The following is a 23,493-nucleotide window of genomic DNA, read 5'->3' as shown; positions in this document are numbered from 1 at the left end:
CTCTGTACGAGTAGCATGGGTAAGATAATCTAATGAGTGATCAAGGCTAAAGCATTCTTGTCTTATCCACTATATTTCTTTGTAAGTTATCTTGTATGAGATGTTGAATTTCTACAAGCAATGTTTACAAAGGGACCAAAATATACACACTTATTGTGAGTAGTCCAGTACATGTGATCTTTTTTCCAGAAAAGTTAATAATTATAGCTATATTATTGTTACGAAACAAATTTTTTGTCTTTGACAAGTCTAGGCAACAAGGTGGGTTGCATTGTGCTCATCTTTGAAGGATACTCACATTTCATCAAACCACAAATCAATTGGATGTTTTGTGTGATCTAGATCAACTATATTTTCTTAGATTAGAATTTACATATATATTGGCCCTAGATTGAACTAGAGTTTAATTTCTATGTAATTTATCTTTGTATACGAAATCCCCATTTTTCATAACTAAGAACTTACAAACGAAGTCGAGAACATTTCTTTATGGCACAAAATTATGTAGAAAAGAGCAATGCATCATATTGAATATTTATTTGTAATAATACAAGTATAATAATGAAGTGCTAATATTTAGGTTTATAATATATTGCGATACGTAATGCATACGTATATGATTATGCATCTCACAATTAAGTAATCGAACAATAAATGATTCGAACTTGTGGATGATGCCCCCCAATAAACACATGGCTAATATGTATTAAGTGAGAATTGATGAGGTATGCTTCCGTTTGGATTGTTCTTATAAAGAATTGTTGTTGGTGACGAGTGCAAGATCTCCTTTGTGTGTGTCGTATGTGCATTGGTGTATGATGCAAACACTCATTTGTGACCGATGTACGTCCTTTCCCCCCCCCCCCCCCACCACCACCAAAAAGAATTTTCTTTTTGTTTTGGGGGTGTGTTTGGCCCTAGGTTGGGAGCAAGGGGTAAGAAAGAAGCTGTAAACAACAATTGTTCTATTTGGGTGTGTTTTGCGGGGCCCGATTGTGGGTCACGAAATGAACCACATGATGTTCTGCTTTAGATTTTGGGGGTGGGAGGGGGAGAGGAAGAGATTAGGACATAAAAAAGTGTGTGTGTGTGGAGAGAGAGAGAGAGAGAGAGAGAGAGTTATTAAGATATTATATGATATACGGAAAAGGAAGTGGCTGGTGATGAGGAGGAGGACAACGATGGCTTTCTTTTCTTTTCTTTTTCTTTTTTTTATTCCAAAAAGGATTTCTTTTCTTTTTTGTTTTGACTACATTTCTACTTGTTTTATGTGTTTTTGTTTACCAGTTTTGACTTGAGAGAGAGAGAGAGAGAGTGTGTGTGTGTGTGTGAGAGAGAGAGAGAGAGAGAGAGCTATGACGAAGGGTGGGACTCGGGAGTGACAAATGAAATGAGGCTAAAAAAGCAGAAAAGGAAAAAGCGACAAAAAAGGACGGGGGGACATGGTGGGACGTGATGACACGTGGAGGCCAAAAAACAAAGAAAAAACCCAAAAGGGCTTAGGGGAGTGCCAGACTGCCCCACTCCCCCCCCTCTCCTCTCCTCCCAACCCCGTGTTTCGTTGCATTCACACACGGGGCGAGGTGAGGCGAGAGAACAACAAAACCCACACACACATACCCCTCTCTTCATTTTGTTTTTCCCTTCCTTCTTCAGCAATTGCCAGAGTTGACAATTGTGAAGGGAAAAACAAAAAACAAAGACCGCCCCCCCCCCCCCCAAGCCAAGCCAAGCCAAAAAAAATACCTCCCCCAATTGTGTGAAGGGAAAAACAAAAAAGAAAGACCCCCCCTAAAACAAAAGAGAAAAAGAGCACACCTCCCCCTCTAGAATTAGCGACACTTTTACTAAAGAAGGAAAGAAACGGCTTATCTCTCTCTCACCTTTCTCCCCCCCCCCCCCTTGAGCCACGTCATCCCACCCCCAGCCCCCCCTTAAAAAGAAAGGTATGGTTAAACGAGGCTTCCGCCCCTCTCCCCTCGCCCTAGCTTTCTCCTCCTCCGCCCCCTCCACCTCCACCTCCACCTCCACCACCACCTCCTCCTCTACAAGTGGCGGCGGCGGCGGCTGCGGGGGGCGATTCAAGGGCGTCCGCAAGCGCAGCTTCGGGCGGTGGGTGTCGGAGATACGCATACCCCACTCCCGCCACAAGATATGGCTGGGCTCCTACAATAGCCCGGAGCAGGCGGCCCGCGCCTACGATGTGGCCGCTGTCCTCCTCCGCGGCTCCGCCGCCGCTGCCTCCTTCCTCAATTTCTCCGACTCCACCCGCCTCGTCTTCCCACCCGCCCCAACGCCATGCCTCTTCTCCCCTCGCACCGTCCAAGCCACCGCCGCCGCCATCGCCACTTCCTCCGCCTCCTCACCTCTTCCCCCTCCTCCTCCTCCTCCTCCTCCTCCTCCGCCGCCTTCTTCCTTCTTTCCGCCGCCGGATCATCATCCCCTCCGACCCCGCCTACTAATCAAAGGCTCAGGTGGAGGAGCAGCAAGATCAGGATCCACGCCTGTTTCCCTTCCTGTCTCCTCTTCCTCCCCCTCCTCCTCCTCCTCCTCCGCCCCCGCCGCCGCCCCGGAGATGATGCATCCAATCAGTAGTACCCCCGCCTCGCCTGGGAGCTCCGCATGGATTCAGAGAGTCTTGCGGCTGCTCCACAAGAACCCCCACCATAGCCATATCCATAGCCATAGCCATAGCCATGGCCATTGCACATCTGCTGCTGCTGCATTCATGGATCCAAGCACTCTGCTCAGCCCCTACTCGCAAGTGGCATCCCCGGGCGGCAGCTATCTCCCCTGCACGGGCTTCGATGACGACCCTTTCCAGGCGTTCGGCAGCCTGGCGCGCCACGGCTTCACCGCCATCTCGGCCGGTGTCACGACATCCAAGCGGATCGACACCACCGACGTTGACGTTGACATTGACGTTGACCAGGAATTGAGCTCCGCGCTATGGTGTGGAGATTCTTGGAGCAACTGAAGTCGCTGATGCATTGTTTTCCTTACAAATTGCAATTTAAGGACATGGCACCCCATCCCATTTCTTTTACCCAATCTATCTATCTATCTATCTATTTAGGTTATCTATTTAGGTTACTTGTAGACCCACCCCCACCACATTTAGATGTGAATTTTGGCAGGAATGTGGTCGAACCCATTGCATTCATTTCTTAGTCTCAACCAAATCAAACCACACCATTAATCCCCTTTCTTTTACCCAATCTATCTATTTAGGTTATCTATTTAGGTTACTTGTAGACCCACCCGTACCACATTTAGATGTGAAATTTGGCAGGAATGTGGTCGAACCCATTGCATTCATTTCTTAGTCTTAACCAAATCAAACCACGCCATTAATCCAACCCCCTCCCCCCTTCCCTTTTCTTGCACATATTATCCATTATATGCACCTCATTCTTTTTGCTTCTTAGGTAGATGCCACTCAAAAGTAACCAATATGTATTGATTACTCTTGTTGTCAATGTTGGTTTACTTTGGACATTGCCCCTCAAAATTGTACACCACGCCCACCTCTGAGTTCCAACAACAACATGCTCTCTATCACACAATTGTTAGAGATAGCATTTCGGGACACCCACAATGTGCATGAATAGTTGTTTCGCTATAATAACAAATGAAATTCTTTAAGTGCTCATCACCCTTCTCACAACATTGGGGACTAGGGGTTCTCAAAGTTGTTTAAGAAAATCCTCTTCTCTTTATTCATACATCATTGGTGACCTTGTTCCTACTTTTGGTAATATTCCTTTCATTAATATGTATGCTCATTATTATTTGACCGTTAAATGGTTAGGTGGCAAATCTAAGCATAAATAAGTAGACTGATCAATCCATGCAATAATATATTTGTGGAGAAATTTAAATACCGAAATTATAGAATGTGGGAAATGAGACTAGAGTTGACCTTTCAAGTTGATTTTAGAGTTGAGAACAAAACCGATAAGAAATTATGCATGGATGCTTACCCATTCCTACATGGGAACCCATACTTACCGAGTCAAAAAGTAGAAACCTAAGTGGTCGATAAATCAATCAAGTTCGAAATCTAGATATGCAGGATTATGTAAAGCAATTACACCAATCTTGTAATGTCATCATCAAAATCTTTTCATATCGAATCTTGATGAACATGGAGATGCATAATGAGGAACCAATCAACATCTTCATTAGCCTTTGGAGCACATGGTAAGAGATGCGACCATCACGGCTTGTAGCATTATCGAGAAACATCAGAACATGCGATACTCATGCATGTTATACCCTTATCTTGGTTCACGTTCATACGACTTCATAAGATGAAAAGAATCTAACTTTACAAAATTGAATAGCAAAACTTGAGCAAGATGAATTCTGAAGGAAGAAACGAAATGGTAAATATGTAGCTAGTCAATGTGTTGAGAATCAAGCTTAACTTGGTCTAGTGTGTGAACTCACCTTGAGAGTGAAGAGACACTAAAACGGTCAAGAGTCACCATTATGTCACCACTTTATATTCTAGCATTTAGTATGAGTCATAGAGTCATATTCTATGACACATAACTTATGAGGTTTCACATTCCCCATGCTCCATGAGTCTTATAGTTAATGAAGAGAGAGGGTGACTACATAAAGCACTATCCTCCCACCTTGTATAATGTTGAGTCTTTCTCCTTTGTTAATATACTTAACCTTGCGTATTCTCTGTGTTTTACTCCTTGTCTCTCTCACTCTCTCTCTCTCATACATACACACACATAACTCATATCTCTTCCGCTTCACAAGAATCCATCTCTTGATTCTTTACATGGTATCAGAGCGATTTGGTAGCTCGATCTAGCCCATTTGCCTCATCGTGATCGTGTGTTGTGCTCCACGCCGACGACCAAGAACCGGCTCATCGCTATCATAGCTTCGCTACATAGCTCGCATTCGAAGAGAGAAGAAGAAGAAGAAGAAGAATCGACATAATGAATACTCAAATGGGGAGTGCTCTCCCTACCGAGAAGTTGGATCGAAACAACTTCGCATCTTGGGAGTACAAGATGCACCAATACCTTGTCGGACAAGGCTATTGGAGCTACATCAAAGGAGCGCATGAAGACCGGCCCGCCGAAGCGGCTCCCGGATACGCGACATGGGAATAAGCCGCAAGCCGCGTGATGTATTGCTTGGCAATATGTGTTCACGACCACATGCTCGGTTACATTCGAGAAGCCAAGACGCCGAACGAAGCGTGGGAAAATCTACGAAAGATTTTCGCCGCTAACACAACCGCGAGGAAGCTTCAACTCCGCCAAGAGTTGAACAACATTCAACAAAGGGACATGTCCATCACGACATACACCTTGAAGATAAAGGAGCTTTGCGACTCGCTCGGCTCAATAAGCGTAAGTATAGATGATGATGAAATGGTGCAAATATGCCTCGGCGGCCTCGCACCACGGTTTAGCGCGATACGAACCGCCGTTCTAGCACGGGAGAAATCTCCCTCCTTCTTCGAGCTCCAATCAATGCTATTGGTCGAAGAAAACCACGTGCGTGCAAGGAGCAATGAGCTGGAAGGCCACATGCTCTACACGCACTCTAACATGCTCTAGAGTGAGGACGCGAACGAGCGAGAGGCCGATTCGGCCAAGGACAAGGCGGACGAGGTCCGACCTACGACAACAACTCCCAATTTCGGCCGCAAAACGGAAGCCAACGAGGAACCTTTGCAAGAAGGGGGAGCTTCCACTCCGGCTCGAGCCGTCAAAATGCAACCGAATGCGGATATTGCGAAAAGCTCGGCCACCACGAAGAAGAGTGCCGAAAGAAGATCGGTGAATCGGCTTCCACAAGCCGACAACTCACGAATTACGCACACAATTCTGACTACGAAGAGTATAGCGAAATGTACGGGAACAACTCCGACCGTGGCGGAATGTTCATGATGAAACATAGAGCAAACTCTATGTCGGCCTCTACCTCAACTAGTTCCTCCGGTCCGGAAGACGTATGGTTCGTCGATTCCGGTGCCTCGAACCATATGACATCGCATCAAGAATGGTTCCGAGAACTTCGAGAGCCGAACCGACCCGGCTATGTCGAAACTGGAGACGACACTACGCACCCGATTCGGCACATCGGCAATGTTCTGTTCGAAAAAGAAGGTAAACAAAATTACATTAAAAATGTATTGCATGTACCGACCATTACGAAGAATTTGGTCTCCGTTGGCCAAATTGTAGAGCAAGGGATGCAAGTTCAATTTAATCAAGGCAGTTGCTTCATCGAAAAAGAGGGCCGACTCATCGCAAGTAGACGAAGAGAGGGCCGGATGTTCATTCTCGATTCACGCAAGATGAAATCTGCCATGTTCGCGAAAGGCACGAAAGCCGACTCCGACATAGAGCTATGGCACAAGCGAATCGGCCACATCAATCTCAACAAACTCAAAGCAATGAAATCGAAAGGAGTCGTCATCAGACTTCCGACATTCAAAGAGAAGGAGATTGAAGGTGTATGCGAAGCGTGCCAATTCGGCAAGCAACACCGACACCCATTCCCGAAAGAGCGGAACGTGAGCAAAGTAAGAAGATTTCCTCCACATTGTTCTTCATTACATGTCTCTAAAAGGAACCACGAAGAAGTAGAAGGAGACTTTATTCAAGCCATCATGCATGAAATGGACGATTACGAAACAAAATCAAGTGAGAAGAAACGAGGAAATACAATTATATTTGTCCAAACACATATGGTGAGTGTTGAGAACCTTTGGTTATTTGATACTAGTGTGAAACACTACCTAGCACAACCCAAGAATCTCTCGCACAATTACAAAGCTCTTCTACAAAAGCACGAGAACTTAGGTTTAGAGACAATTGCATGAAAGCCATGTATAAAGGAGAAGCAAACCTATCAATGAATGAAACAAGGTCAATTAGCATTCAAAATATCTATTTTGTTCTAGGACAAGCATGAACATTATTATCACTAAGTGAAACCATAGCCAATGAAACCATAATCAAATTTCACTTTAATTATGAAGTATTGCATTCATTTATGAAACAAAGCAGTCCAGAAAACATGGCACCTATCAATGAACAAAACAAGGTCAATTATCACTCAAGTTGTCTATTTTGTTCTAGGACAAGCAATAACATTATTATCAATGAGTGAGACCATAACCGAATTTCACTTTAAATGTGAAATAATGCAGATTCATCAATTATGAAACAATGAAGCCTAGAAAACATGATGCCTAGAGCTTAACTAACATTTATCCTCATCAAATAATGGATCCCATGTGATTGTTGCAGGTCCAACCCATACAATGTCAAGAAACCATACCATTGATCGCACATGAATTTTACATCATTGACTCTACATTTAAAACTAAAGTCAATGAAATTAGGAAGAATTCATGAGCTATTTGAAGGCACTTTTAGAGCCTTGTTTAAATGTTTGTCCTTATATGAATGTTATGTTTATGGAAAAAAAAGTTGACAAAAGTTTCCAAATAGTACCAACAAAATGGAGACACCATTGCATCTAATTCTTTCCTATCTATGTGGACCAATGCAAACTATATTGGTGGATGGCAACAGATACTTCATCTTTGTTATCTAAGATGATTTTACTAGCTTTACAATCGTACAACATATTGGTCATCTATGCGTATTTGGTCCCATCACACATAGCCATATTCTGGAGGAGAAAAGAAGAAAGTAAACCATCATGATGCTCTTAAATGCATCTTTTGAGTACAAGAATGATTGAGATTTAAAGCCTACAAATCTCGTGAATTATTATTTAGCATATGTTTTATGTTTGATGAGGATATGGTAATGTCCAACCCAAATCATGAGGTATGCTCCAATGTAGACTATGGGGTAGTATAGACATCCATTCATTTCAATTCTACTACAAGACAATGAGCTAGGTGTTAGTGTCAACAAAATGTAGAAATAGGTGTTATCACTCTCTATTTACAATTGATCTCTACTAATGTAGTTTGTCTTGGAACACCTCAATATCGACTATATTACGTTTGGATGAAGATCGGTATGCATAGACATCAAGAAAGATGAGTTGTGCATCAAAGTAAAGTGCTCCCAAGTATTATCCACAACTCTTTGCCCATAACTCTTGCAAATCTTCCAAAATCACAAGAAAGACTCAAATTTTCTTTTCAAGACAATCATCCAATCTTGGTAGTAGCCTCATCAATTTCATGAATTCTTCTAGTGGTGGCTCACAAGCAAATGTTAAAAACTCTTCAAATGTGTTGATGACATTGAAGTAATAAAATTGTCCCCAACCTTCTTAAATAAGGATGTAGAACATATATATTTAGGGTAAGCTTTTTTATTTATGTTTAACATTTTGATATTTCTTAATAATAAAAGTATAATTGAAATAACTTTTCATATCCAAAAAAACGAAAACTTTTTTATTCACATGAATGTATGGCTAGTTCTATAACCATTTCTTCTTCTATAAATGAATCACCCTACGATAAGGGAAATATCTTGTGATAGCTTTTGTGTGTGTATGTGTGTGTGTCCCCAGATGGATGTAGCTTAGTTGGTAAGGTTGGTTGCCCAATAGAGACCAAGAGGACATGGGTTCAACCCCTACATTCCACAGTGGCATCTAGTAAATCAAGAGACATATATGAAGTAATAGAGAGGTGAGAGATTGGGTTTCGAATCCAAGACATAACGCTAATAGTAGCTAGGGTAAGCTAAATAAAAAGAGAAAGAGAGATAACGTGTCTCATGGGGCTTTGGGATGGGTTCATGTAAATCATTAATCCTGCCTTGCGACTTTTTTCTTTTATTTAGGGTTTCTTAATTCTCATCCTAATCTAACTAAAAGATGTGGGCGAATAGTATTGTGTACCTTGCTATTTAGGATGGGTTGATGTAACAAGAAGACGAGCAATTTATATTATAATTTATACTATCTAGTATCTACATTGTTATATTAGATGGGTTGATGTAACCAGATGAAGTGAACAAATTATAATGTGTACACTAGTTTGGTTTTATAGGCAGCCACATAGGTCTGTTTACATATGAATGATACACTTTTCTTCCAACCATTGAAAGAGAGTATCCTAACATCTTAAGAAACATTTACCATTTAATTATTCATCAAATTTAGGTAGTTGCATGCACACAATGGACATCCTAATTCCCTCTACTTTTACGCCAAAACACTCTACACAAAACATTATTTTAAGCTAGTCATTTCCCTTACATATTATATAAACATGACAAGCTTTGATGGTGATCATTTCCCTCAAGGGATTTATCATCTCTATTCTTAGTGAAAATCTTGTTGTTGAACCTAGGAAATTATCCTAGGTTCAACAACAAGATGGATGACGGATGTACCATCTAGTCGGCATATAGGAATATTAGTTGTTATGGCATCTATGAAAGTGAAATGTACAAATATATTACTAAGTATAGGAAATTAATGCACAGAGGATATATTGTCGACATATTAGTTGCTTCAAGGACAGTAATCCAAGATCACTTGTGTCTAGGATAATCATTTCCCTTTACTCACACATGTAGCTCTTACATCTTAGTTACTTTATTCTCCCTCATCTCCATTTCCTAATTCTTCTCTCCTCACTTTTATTATATATATATATATATCCTTATTTGAGGTTACAATTGCATATCCTTTGAGAACCATTGGGATATAAAGTGAGCTTTGTTCTCAACATTAGACATGAGCATTTTATCTCATTAAATGATCATGTTGCTTTTTCAACAAAGTTCTAGTATAGTTTGGAAGATTTTTAACATCATAATATAGAACCAATCATGTGTGAAAATAACAAAAACTGAATGATTTTGTAATGATAATATTATTTTCTTGTATTTTCTAGATGATAACAAGTTGGACAATAATCCATTCAATGATTGCGTTGCTTTTTCGAGGTATTAGTGATGTGAAACATCAACTGAAGTTTCTATCCTTTTATTTGATACACATGGAAACTATAAATTAATGATAATTGTATTTACAATTGTGTCAAGTTGAAGATGTTTGCATCAAGTACATGTCTTTCTATAGGTTGAGTTTTACCTCCACAGTGATATCATGAGGCAAAGGGTTTTGGACCGTGTGGTATGCCCTATTGATGGCGAGTTGGGCGAGAGTGGTTGTCAACCACTCTCGAGCCGTTAACATCACTTACCAGACTCCCACAAACTCTCACTCACATCTCTCACGCAAATAGCTCAACTATGAGATTAAGTAATGCCTCTAAATGGAGGAGTTATTACGATTTGAATAAATTGGAGTTAACTCTAATTACTCACTTCACAAGTACATTGGAAAAAGAAAGGGAGAGAGGGCTCCAACTTAGAGTACAAAAGGGGATTTAGATTAAAAGTTCAAGAAGAATCTAAAAAAGGCACAAAAGTGACTTTTATAGCTCACTTACAAAAAGGTTGTCACCTTGCGGATTGGGGCGGCCATTAGGCCTAAAGTGTTAGAGACAACTTTGTTGTGTTCACCTTTCTTTGGTCTTGCACTTAGTTATTAGTATTAATGCGGATGTTGATGTCTTCATAGGTCATGCTATTTATGAAAAGTACATACTTAACAACAATATGCCACTTATTCAAACCATTTTCTTTTGGAGACATCTTTGTTGACATTTTTTTTTCCCCAAACAACACTTCTTGCATTAGATATAAAAGTTTATAGTCGTGAAATGGTTGGGATGTTATATACATATTATACTATAGAAGGGGTGCAATAGTTCCATCTTATGTGGAGACCCATTAATTCAAGGAAGGGAGAGCACAACAATTGTTGGATGAAGAGTAAGCATTGTGCTTAGTTCTCGAGTGGTAGGCGACATTCTTAGCAAGGTGAATGACACTTTGATTTGCTCAAAGCCTTTTTCAAGCTTATGATTTTCTTCAAGTCCTGTCCTACAATTATCATGTCATCAACATACCACAGGAGGATGAGAAAGTCTCCTCCATCATATTTCTTGACAAAGACACAGTGATCGGCTTGTGTCTTGTTGAAACCATGATCCACCATGAAGGATTCGAACTTTCGGTACCATTTCCGGGGAGCTTGCTTCAGTCCGTACAAGCTCTTCCTCAGTCGGCATACTAGGTTCTCCTTTCCTTTCTCCACGAATCCTTCCGGTTGGTGCATGTAGATTTCTTCCTCTAAATCTCCATGTAGAAAGGCAATCTTGAGATCGAACTGGTCTACTTCCAAATCCATGCTGACCGCTATACTCACCACCGTCCGTATGAATGTCATCTTTACTACCGGTGCAAATATTTTGTCAAAATTCACACCCTTCTTTTGTTGAAAACCTTTCACAACAATTTGGGCTTTGTATCTAGGTGGATTCCCGCTTTCTCTCGGCATCAATTTGTATACACACTTGTTCAGAAATGTCTTCTTTCCTTTTGGCAGCTTAGTTAGTTCATACATCCACAACTTCCGACTACAGTCGTCTATGAAGGTCCCAAAATATTGTGAACCGAAATGTGACTTGGTGTCCACGTAGCATACATCCATATGCACGAGTTCCAACGATATCTTCTTCCTCATCGGGGGTCTTGTTCGGAAAGAGGTTTTGTTCTGCTTGCCGGCCAAAAAATCTACACACTTATCAAGGTGCACGTTTTTCACCTCCGGAATGAGGTCATCATTGGCAAGATTCCACATCCCCTTCTCACTCATGTGACAAGCCTCTTGTGCCATAGGTCATCGGTTGTGCTAGGTGCCACATTTGCTTCCTCCCAGCATAATCGAGCATGCATCACATACAATGTGTTTGTCTTCAGGGCTCGGGCCATAATCAGGCTTCCCTTGCAAAACTTAAGTGTGTCATTACGGATGCTACCCGTGTAGCCTTTATAATCTAGCCGACCGACTGATATCATATTCAATCTGACATCTAGAACATGTTGCACATCTTTCAATACCAATCTGCACTCGGTTGAAATCGTCAAGCACATGTCTCCTATGCTCATGATTCGACATGCTCCTTCATCTTTACAAAACCGTGATCACCAACTGTATACGATGAGAAGCATCCTCTATTAGGGGTTAGGTGGAATGATGCACCCGAATCGACCACCCATGTCGATTCATCACATACAAGGTTTAACTTACTTTGCTCACTGATGAGCAACAACTCCTCCTCACTCATCGTGATTGCCAAGGTACCTCTTCTTCCGGGAATCTTCTTCGGTTTGGCACCATCGGCTCCCCTTTATCTTTCCGGTAGTGCCGACAATTCTTCTTAAAGTGACACGACTTCTCACGACTTTGACCTGGTCCCCGACTTCTCCCAATTCTAGGGGCTTCTATTCCGGCCTCTTCCCCAATTCATGTCACCTTTAGTCGTTAAGGCCTTTGGGTCGGAGATTGCCTCTCTATCCTTCCGACGAGGTTCTTTGTTAAGCAAGCTCGACTTCACCTTCTCTAGGGATAGGTGCTTCCCTTCCGGCCCAACGTTGCCTAATGTGATAACGAGTGTCTCCCAACTGTCCAAAAGGGATCCCAACAACAGTAATGCTAATACCTCATCAGCTAGAGGTACTCCCTGAGAGGTGGTTTGGTTTATTAGACCTTGGAAGGCATTCAGATGCTCCGCCATGCTGGAGTCGTCTTGATACTGGAATCTCACAATCTTGCTAAAGATTGAGACCCTATTAACAACATTCTTGTTCTCGAACATAATGCCGATCTTTTGCCAGAGGAGGTCCACCTTGTTCTCTTCATTGAAGTTGTTGTATAGACTCATGTCTATAAAACACCTTATGTATGTAGTCGCCTTTAGATGCAACACTTCCCAAGTCAATGCACCAATCTTGTCAGGCTTGGTTTTGTTGTATTGCACTAGCAACCATAAGTCTTTGCACAAGGCATATCCCGCATCTTCGACTTCCACACTGAGTAGTTGGAGTTGGTTAACTTGAACATTCCACTGAGTGAGTCATCCATATTCTAATCCTTGAGGTTATGAACCTGTGCTTTGATACCAGTTTGTTGTATATGGATTTGGCCACAACCGATTATCACTCACATATGGAAATGAAAGAACAGAAAATGGATACGCAAACAAGAGGGCACAAGATGTTTACGTGGAAACCCTGAAAGGGGAAAACCACGGGAGCCCAAAGACTCCAAAACAAAATCACTATATATAGAGGAAATACAATAAGAGACTCTGAGGCAACAACCTCAACCTCTTCTTTGTCTAGTTGATGGGTGTTGAGTTACAACTCTCACACACACTCTCTGGCAGTAGTTACAAAGGCAACTACACACTATAACTATTCACCACAATGATTCATCATCATCTAACTACTTGCCCTAAGTATATTTATACTCATATACATAAATGGGTATTTACAAATATAGCCTCAAGTCGGCTTTGACCGATTCGACTATTAGCTGAATCAATTGTCGATCAATTGTTGATTAGTTGATTTTTTGGCCTTGGCCTATCGGTCTCGGCTGAGTTAGCCATCGACTGATTCAGCTTATCTCTCCATCTGACTTGTCTTCTTCCCATCCGGAGGGACCAATTTTCCCAACACAGATCGCACAGGCTCGTAGAGATGGTGGGGATCCTTCTCATGTCCGACGACCACCTCCCACCCTTTGGTGAAATGGTGCGACAATGACGACCACATTCGGATGGACTGTGCCAAATTCGCCAAGGCTTTGAAGAACAACGCGGTGTACCTCTAAGGTGGCCTTGTACACGTGAGCGAAATGCGAAGGCCCTTGGTGATGAACACCGAACGGGGCGGGATGAAGAGGATAATGGAGGAAGCAGCAAGACAACATGTCGAAGCCATGCACTACTCGGCATTGGCCGGTATCAGTAGGAGGAGAGAAGAACACTGGCTTAGGAAACGAAATTGTATTATGGCCAGTGGTGTTGGAAGGCTTCTCAGGGAAGAAGTTGAAGAGAGAAAGATTGCGTGGAGAGGCGATTTCAGGAGGTGACCGGATGGAATGATCCGGTGGAGGAGAGGACCAGCCTCGTAGAAGGTGCATGCCAGAACTACGAAGTTTTGGTCGATGACAAGTGGGTCAGAAATACCGGAGGGGCAAGCCCCTCAGGTAGATACGATACCCAGAGCGGGCCAAAGAAAAGCTATGGTGGTCCGACTGACCCACAGGAGAAAGGAAAGGGGAAGATTCCAAGATTCCAACTGAGCTTGGAAATAGAGAAGTCGATAGACGTATAGAATGTCTAGGAGGAGCGAATCCTCAACAATCAGGTGGAATTCACATTGTAGGAAATATTGGGCATAGCCAAGAAAGAATTCCAAGGCATAATAATCGACCTTGTGAAGAGGAAGTGGCTTTCGACGGAGCCAGAGAATGAGAAACGGATTTATATAAGAGCGACGATTATCGACGAAGTGGCGGTAGAAGAAGACTATGCAGACAACCACTATATGAGGCTGCATTGGTCAAGGGTGACAACAGAGACTCCGGCCCAGATCAAAGATGTGTGTCATAGACACGATGGAATGTCGAGGGTTGAACCCATGACCTCTTGGTCTTATTGGGCAACCTTACCAATTGAGCTACATTCCATCTATACATTATTGTATTGTATAAGTTTCAACTTACTACATTGTAAGTTAATCACTAGAACTTTCAAGAAACTTCTAGAGAATGCATAGACATGCACTCTCTAGAAGTTCCATGCATTTCTTTGGACCTCTGCGGCGCAACGTGCTTTTGATGCCCTCAAGGCAGCTTTTCTCACAATCCCAGTGTTGGTCCACCCCGACCCCACAAGGCCCTTCCAAGTCGAAACCAATGCCTCTGGCTTTGCCATTGGAGTTGTATTGTCCCAACCAGAAGAGAAGGGCACACTACGTCATGTTGCCTTCTACTCTCGGAAGTTTACCGCCTCGGAAATCAATTATCTAGTCTATGTCATGGAGCTGGCAACAATCATATCTGCCTTCACCTAATGGTGACCCTATTTGGCTGGGGCCCAACATCGCATCCAGGTGCTGACCGACCACAAAAATCTAATTTACTTCACCACCGGTCGTACATTGAATCGGAGGCAAGCCCGATGGTCATCTTTTCTTGCCAATTACGACTTTGAGATCATGTTTCCACCCGGAGTTCAACATGGGAAAGTTGATGCCCTCTCTCGGGGACCTGATTTTGCATTGCGCCTATGAGATGATGCATATTCACAACAATCCCATTGTTTGTTGCGGCCCGATCAACTTCAGATGTTCGCCACCTACATGTTATATGATGATTCTTTGCTCAACAAGATCGCCACGGCAACCGTGTCAGACCCATTCGCCAAAGAAATCATGGGCCGCATTAATGACCCATCTCCGAACATGAAAAGCTCATATCTCAACCAATTTACAATCCGAGATGGGTTACTATATCGTAATCATCTCTTGTACATTCCCGAAGGATCATGTCGTACACGGGTTCTACAAAACTGTCATCATGATCCTCTTGCCGGCCACTTTGGGGTTACGAAAACCCTGGAATTGCTATCTCGAGGGTTTTGGTGGCCCCAACCTTGGAAATTTGTCAAGGAATTTATCAAGACATGTGATGTATGTGCTCGATCCAAAACACCTCACCATCGGCCATATGGTCTTCTCCACCCGCTCCCCATTCCACGTCGACCATGGTTCTCTCTATCCATGGACTTTATCACCGACCTCCCTCTGGTTCGTGGACATAACACGGTGCTAGTCATTGTCGATCGGTTTTCGAAGATGGCCCACTTTGTTCCATGTTCCAAAACCGTTTCCGGGGAAGAGACAACTGATCTTTTTCTTTAAAATGTTGTTTGATTACACGGCTTACCCGAGGATATCACCTCTGATCGAGGTTCTCAATTCATTTCCCACTTTTGGTGACAACTTCTACAAACATTCGGGACTTTTGTCAACTTGTCCTTAGCATACCATCCTCAAACTGATGGACAAACGGAGTGAGTCAACCAAATCCTCGAACAATACCTTCGGTGTACCGTGAGCTACCAACAAGAGGATTGGGTGGACTTCCTTGCAATGGCAGAATTTGCTTACAATAATAGTATCCATGCTTTGACTAAGGTTTCCCCCTTCTTTGCAAACTATGGATTTCACCCTCGTTTCAGCATTTCCATACCCGCAACTTCGGTCAATCCTTCGGCAAAGACACGTGCCCGTGCTTTACACGATGTCCATCGTGACCTCTCCTTGGAGCTCCGTGTTGTTGGTGACCACTATAAAGATCAAGCGGACCGACATCGCTTAGCTACACTGACGTTTGCAATCGCAAACATGGTTTGGCTGTTACGCCGTCACATCGCCACCACACGTCCTTTTGCAAAATTGAACTACAAAAGACTAGACCCCTTTCGTATCATCAAGCGGATCAACCCAGTCGCCTTCCGGTTAGCACTTCCTCTAACATTCCGGATTCACGATGTTTTTCACGTTTCCCTCCTCGAACTCTACCATCCTTCTCGAATTCCAGGACGACACCCTCCTCCAATGCCACCTGTGGAATTGTTGACAGGCGAAGAATATGAGGTTAACCTAATCCTCGACTCTTGATATCATCGTCAACAGCTCCAATATTTGGTCTTATGGAAGGGTTACCCCATTTCGGACGCCACATGGGAACCAATTACACAATTACAAAATGCTCCGGAGGCCATTCGTGATTTTCATCAATGATACCCACATAAGCCAACCGCGAGTCCCGGGAGGCGGTCTTAGAGAGAGGATAATGTCATAGACACGATGGAATGTAGAGGGTTGAACCCATGACCTATTGGTCTTATTGGGCAACCTTACCAATTGAGCTACATTCCATCTATGCATTATTATATTGTAATATAAGTTTCAACTTATTACATTGTAAGTTAATCACTAGAACTTTCAAGAAACTTCTAGAGAATGCATAGACATGCACTCTCTAGAAGTTTCCATACATTCTGTAGATGTTTCCTAGCTTACATTCATACCACCACATTCTTGTATAAATACTTCAGTGCACCTTGATTACAATCAAGGTGAACAACACCAGTTACGAAAGCATAATTTTGTTCTCGCTCTTTTGTCTACCCTCTCTCTCTCTTGTTCTCTTGTCTATGCTCCTCTCTATCTATATATCTATCTTTCTCTCTTTGTTAATATTGAGCTCGCCTACTTGTCCTTGCCCTCGTCTACGCCCGTGACAATGTGAAGGAGCCAGTCATTGCGTTGATCCATCACGGATTGGAAATTAACATAATGTTGATGGACTTCTACGAGAACAGAAGGTGGCCGATCAACACAAAGCATGGATGGAAGATACTTGTAGCGACTCGTGCCACATAGGAATTGCACGGGGCATGCCCAAACATTCGGGTGAAGGTCGGGGATGTCGAAATAGACCAACACTTCTTCGTGCACGAGTCATCCTCCCATCCGGTAATCTTGGGTGAGTCCTACACTACGGCGGGCCAGATGGAGATGATGGTGCTAGACAATGGTTCAACATACGCTCGAGAAAAGAGCCAAGACGGTCGGCACTCCGTGCAATTCTTGATGGTTCAGCTGAACCACAAATGAAACAAGGACTCTCTCAGCAGTGATGGCCGACAGGATTTTTGAAGAGGGCTAGCAAGGAGTGGGGCCGCAATAGTTTGAACAACCGACTGAAACCCCACACTTATACTATAGGTAGCAAGTTTTGGCTCTTCGATGTCGTGTTGTGGCGTGTTCAATGTGAGAAAGAGTGAGGTTCCACACACATCTCATAAAGTCATGTATAAATGAAAAATAAATAAATAGATAATTTATTGTAGCCTAGTGGTTAGGCCTAATAAGTATATAGAGAGAGGTGTATAGTTCAAGTCTCTCTTCGTGCAAACCAAGGAGTATTTTGTTCCCCTTCCTTTTTTGTGACAAAGGAAATAAAAAAAAGCATGTAATGTTAATATAGGCGACTCTGTCCTCTATAAGAGGGGAGGAATAGGGCTTATTATGGGGTTTGCCCATTTTGGCTTAGGGGTGTACCACTAGGGTTTCATCTTCTTGTCCTCTTCTTCTAGGGTTAGGGTTTTATAGCCTCCTTTTCTCCTTATCCCTTTCTCCTTCTTCTTTTCCTTCTAGGGTTAGGAATTGAGAGCTTCTTCTTTTCTCCTTAACATACTAGAGGAATTAGGGTTTTAGGGTTTGAGAGATTTGTTTCTAGTATTCTACTTCTTACTCGAGATATTTTAAGGTTTGGTTTTCTTAAACAACGGCTTTTTCAACATTTCGGTGGTAGTCAACTAGGTGGCCGGTTGCGGAAGGGAGGTTGTAGTGGCACGAGAGCTACTCCAAATTGAGGCAACATAGCCGTCGGAAGTAGTCAAACTCGGAGCCCACTAGACTCACCTTCGCCGGTTTATTTTAGCTCCTTTGGTTTATTTAATACCGATTATTGTAATAATCACCGAAATCATGGTGTCAAGCCTAAGAATTATAAAAAAATAAAAACAAAAACCCTAAATTATATCAAAGCTTATGTTACATATTTCCCCATGTCTTTGTCTTAATCTCCCACTTCCTCATTACTTTTGTCTCCCCGGTCCAAGGCCCTGGTGGTCCCGTTCAAGCGACACACGCATGCGAAACTTTACGACATCAGCAACAGAGGATGTACAATAACCAACATGGATGACTAGGAAAAACGATGAGTCGAGGAACGCTTGAAGGCATGTGGAGCAATGGACCCTGATGACTCGATCGGCGGTGCCATGGAGGCGGTTTCATTTGACGACACCATCGGGGAGATCGAGAAGGTGATCTGAGCAAAGACTGGACAATTTTGGTCAATTCGGTTGACATGTATCAGGTAATCACGGAGTTCATACGAATAGTTGGGGTGGGGCGGGTTGCCCACGTTAGCACCAAGTACAAGACTGTGGACCGGAAGATGAGGCTAGTCACGACGCCCTTACCAGAGGACAATTGGGGAATGATAAAAGGGATCACGACCGACCCGAGTTTAAGAGACCCCCGCGAGATTGGACACTAGTTCATCGACGAGACACTACATAAGCTCATAATCGGTGGGGGTGGCTTCCTACTGCCCGCAAAGGATAACTCGTTCCGGAGAATGATCAAGAGTCACGGGAAGGCTTCCGCATTCTCATCGAGGGAGATCAGGTGCATCGATCCAATAGTCGTCAAGCCTATGGTAATCTTCACCATACCTTATGTACCATGGAACCTCAAGCCTATTCTGGTACCTAGAGCTCACATCCCAAAGTTGATGGAGCTGCTTACAAAGAAAGTCAATATGAGGATCCTCGAACCGTCGAGTACCCCGTATTCGAATCAGTGGTTTAGGATGCCGAAGAAGAACAAGGTATTGCGCTTTATACAAGACTTGCAACCCGTCAATAGAGTGACAATTGGAAATGCAGGGTCAGGTTGATCATCGACAAGTTTTCAGAGACCTTCATTGGAAGGTCAATCTACTTGGTTGGCGACTTATACTCAGGGTACAATCAATTCCATCTAGCTGTCGGAAGTAGGGACATCACGACGATGTGGACCCTGATGGGCTTAGTTTGGATGTGTACTCTACCGCAAGGAGGAACGAATTTGGTGGTGCACATACTGAACGCAATGAACAAGGTATTGAGGGATTGCATCCCGAACATCACCATGTCATTCATGGATGAAATTCCGATAAAAGAGAAGACAGACGCTGGAAGTTCATGGCCGACCACATTGCCGACTACAAGAAAATACTGTAGAGGTTGGAGGGAGCAGACCTAACTTTGTTGGGAGAAAAGTCAGCGTTTGGACAAATGGAGATCCTAGTGGTCGAACACCCATGCGGGTCATACGGTCAGAAACTGTCTCCGGCAAGATCGAAGCCATTTCGGCAATGAAGGAAGAATGCAGGTCGACAATGGAATTTCAATGGTTTCTAGGGGGTTGTGCCTTCTACCACATTTGGATTCCCCACTATGTGCATATTGTTGAGCCAGTCTACAACTTACTAAAGAAGGGGTAGAAGTTCGAACGGGGAGAAGAGCACACAGAGGCAATGAGGAGACTAAAGGGGATGCTCACGATAACTCTCACTCTCCAGAAGGCAATCTATGAAAAGGGAGCTTCGATATACGTGATGGTCAACATGAGTTCGACCGGAATTGGGTGGGTAATCAACCAGGAGGAAGAAGGTAGCACATGATTCGCCGTCCGGTTTGGAGTGAAGGTTTTAAGCGAGCGGTAGTGAGGATATGCCGAAGTCAAGCAGGAACTGTGCGGTATCGTTTCGGCAATGAAGACCGACAAGGACTATTTAATCGGGATAGAGGTAATAATCAAAATAGACTACGAAGGGGAGTGGTTGCTTATCAGTAGGTTCCTGAGCATGTTGACGGAAAATGTTTCGTGGACGAAGGAGGATGTGAGTCGGATCCGGAAGAAGGCATACAAATTCTTCCTAAAGGACGGACTAATCTAGCAGCATCCGAAGAAGCAGAACGGTACACCACTCCGGGTGGTGATGAGGAAGGAGAACCAGCCGGAGCTATTGGCCGAATTTCATGAGAGTCCCTGATCTGAACATCGAGGACGTGGGCTACATTCAAGAAGGTCAAGGGTAGGTACTTGTGGTCGGGGATGTACAATGACGTGCGAAAGTTGTCAAGTACATTCCAAAGTAAGTACATTCCAAAGTTCGACATTGCGACGAGCTGCATCCAACTTACCCACTGACCATACAGTTCAAATGGATGGTCTATCTAGTGACGATGTTGATGGGGGTTAGGACAGATGAGGTACCTTGTACTTGCATGGGAGGATTTGATGAACCATGTGGAAGGGCAAGCTCTGACGAACAAGTTGACTGCGGAAGTATGTTGGTTCTTGATTGAACCGGATGCACCAACTACGACCAAGGAAGATCGAAGAAGGCGACTAGGTTCTGGTCTACGATAGTAGCCTCGACAACCAGCACTAGTCAATTCGCAAGTTCGCAAAAAGGTGGTTTGGGCCATATCTGGTAACAAGTGCCAATGACAATGCTATGTATCACCTCTCGGAGCTCAACAAGATGAGGATAGTCGTGCCGGTTGCGGGAAAACGGATTAAGGTCTTCAAGAAGCGAGAGGACATGGAACCAGATCGGAAGATAGAGGGCAACAACGACGACCAGATCAGACAACTGGACGAAGACCAGACCAACGACGGATTGGAAGACGAATAAGAGTGTTCCAGAATTCTTCACTACTTCGTTATTTGGCACAAGTTATAGGATATGCAGTTTGGTGGGGGTAGACGTCATGAAGGATTACGGTCATAGGAAGGAAAATTCGTCGGATGCATCACGCGTGGGAACAAGGGCGTGCACATATGTACATGATATGGTCTTTGTATAAAAAAAATGTAAATAGAGAGTATATTAATAAGTGCAAGACAGAATAGTTAGTAGGTAATTATGGGCCTGTGAAAATAGGGAGGATGTGATGGTAGAAAATCAAGGGAGAATCTTTGACCAAAATGATTGTCATAACAGTCTGATGTAACCAACCCTCCTTGGAGCTATAAAAGGAGGGAAAGATTGTTGAGAAACAAGCTCAACAAAAGCATATGATGCATATTGGTAAGTGAGATCCCCTATAGTAGCTATTAGGAAATTAGCTACTAGTGGAAATATAAGTAAAACAACTATTTAGCTAGTCATAGCTAATTAGCTACTCATGGCTAATTAGCTGCATATATAAGTCACTTATATACTTAGGTAAAAAAAGTAAGAGTGAGAAGTAGAAGTAAGAGAGTAGTTGTAAGAGGAGAAGACGAGAGAGGTTCTCTCTGTGTAATGAAATAGAAGCTTTTGGGTTGCTACAGAGGTAAGTCTCCTTCCCCCTTCTCTTTCTATCTTGAGCACACAACGATCTAGCACATCACGATCCGTTGTGCATTAAGAAGAGTCGGAGCGCCTTCGTAACATGGTATCATAGCAGAGTTGCTCGTAAAAAGGAACAGTACAAATCTGAGAAGTTTGGTTTTGGTTGTTGGTCTGAATCAGAGAGTTGTCTGTGAAGTTAATCGTAGCAAAAGCCCTAATTTGAAAGAGAGAATGGCCGTTGAGAATGGAAGCTAAATAGTCACAGAAAAGTTGGAAAAAAACAATTTCCTTGCGTGGAAATTCAAAATGACAAATTTCCTTATGGGACAAGGATACTGGGATTACATTGAAGGAGACCTAGAAGAGGCTCTAGAGATCCCTGAAGAAAATGCAACTGCTACATAGATTAAAGCATTTAAGGAATGGAATCAAGGGGCAAGGCAAGTATTGCATTGGCTGTCACTTAGCATCTCATATTCGATGCTTGGACACATACAAGATGCTTTGCTTCCAAAAGAAGCTTGGGACAGTTTGGTAAAACTGTTTGCAATAAACACAAAGGCTAGAAAGCTTCAGTTGAAGACTGAGCTAAATACCTTGGAAAAAGGCAAGATATTAGTTAATGAGTATGCTCTTAAAATAAAGAGCATATGTGAGTCACTTGCTTCTATTAATGTAAAGGTAGAAGATGATGATAAGGTGGAAATATGCTTAAGAGGCTTAGGACCTCAATATAAAAGCTTCAAAACATTTATTCTCACAAGGGATAACATCCCAAGTTTTCGAGATCTAGTTTCAATGCTTGTAGTGGAAGAAAGAAATCAGATGGATGATGTAAACAAAGGAAACTCAGAGATTGAGGGGCAAGCCCTCTACAATAGTGCTGGAAGAGGCCAACGAAGAGACCATAAAAGATTTGGTTCAGCTAGAACCAAAAATAATTATCAAGGAAGAGGACAACAAGCTACAAGTGGAAGAAACAACATCAGAGGCAGGGGGAGTAATCGAGGCAGAGGTAAGCAAACTTATTTGAATGATGATGGTTGTTGGTATTGTGGAAAACCAGGCCATACACAGGCTGAATACTATAAAAAGAAAAATGATGAAAAAAGAGGGAAGAGACAACAAGATAACTATGCTTCAACTAGTGAAGATTGTGATAAAGATGGTGCATTTGTGATGCAACATGAAACAACAGCAATGGCTGAATGTTCACAAAGATGCAATGACGAGTATATGTGGTATGTAGATTTTGGGGTATCTAATCACATGACTGGACATGCAAATTGGTTTGAAAGTCTAAGAGAACCAGAGATTCCTAGTTATGTATAGGCAGGTGATAATACCACTCATACAATCGAGCATGTTGGAGATATCCCATTGTGGGAAGAAAAAGGAAAAGCAAAGTATATGTTGAATGTTATGTATGTGCCAAACCTTGCAAAAAAACAGATTTTTGTTGGACAGATAGTAGAGCAAGGAATGCAAGTTAAGTTTAAGCAAAGTGGATGTGTGAAAGTGTTTTTAGAATCTAAGCCATTGAACATTAGGAGAATATAAAGTATAGATAATTCACCTTTTGAGGATAAGAACACGAACTAAGATCTTAGA

The 23,493-nt window shown here is 42.8% G+C and overlaps 1 protein-coding gene across 1 annotated transcript; it reads left to right on the top strand.

Annotated features, from left to right (window-relative positions):
* The first annotated feature begins 1,769 nt into the window (after positions 1-1,769).
* On the top strand, positions 1,770-3,724 carry LOC147855541 (uncharacterized). The gene has a single exon (XM_087330416.1). It carries the CDS (start codon positions 1,949-1,951, stop codon positions 2,975-2,977), a length of 1,029 nt encoding a protein of 342 aa, XP_087186542.1. The 5' UTR covers positions 1,770-1,948; the 3' UTR covers positions 2,978-3,724.
* The last annotated feature ends 19,769 nt before the right edge of the window (positions 3,725-23,493 follow it).

Source organism: Azolla caroliniana, unplaced genomic scaffold, assembly GCF_043228905.1.
Source record: "Azolla caroliniana isolate FFs.n. ecotype wild unplaced genomic scaffold, voAzoCaro1.0.p SCAF_14, whole genome shotgun sequence".
In the NCBI taxonomy this organism is placed as follows: Eukaryota; Viridiplantae; Streptophyta; class Polypodiopsida; order Salviniales; family Salviniaceae; genus Azolla; species Azolla caroliniana.
This window is presented reverse-complemented; position numbering and strand designations above follow the sequence as displayed.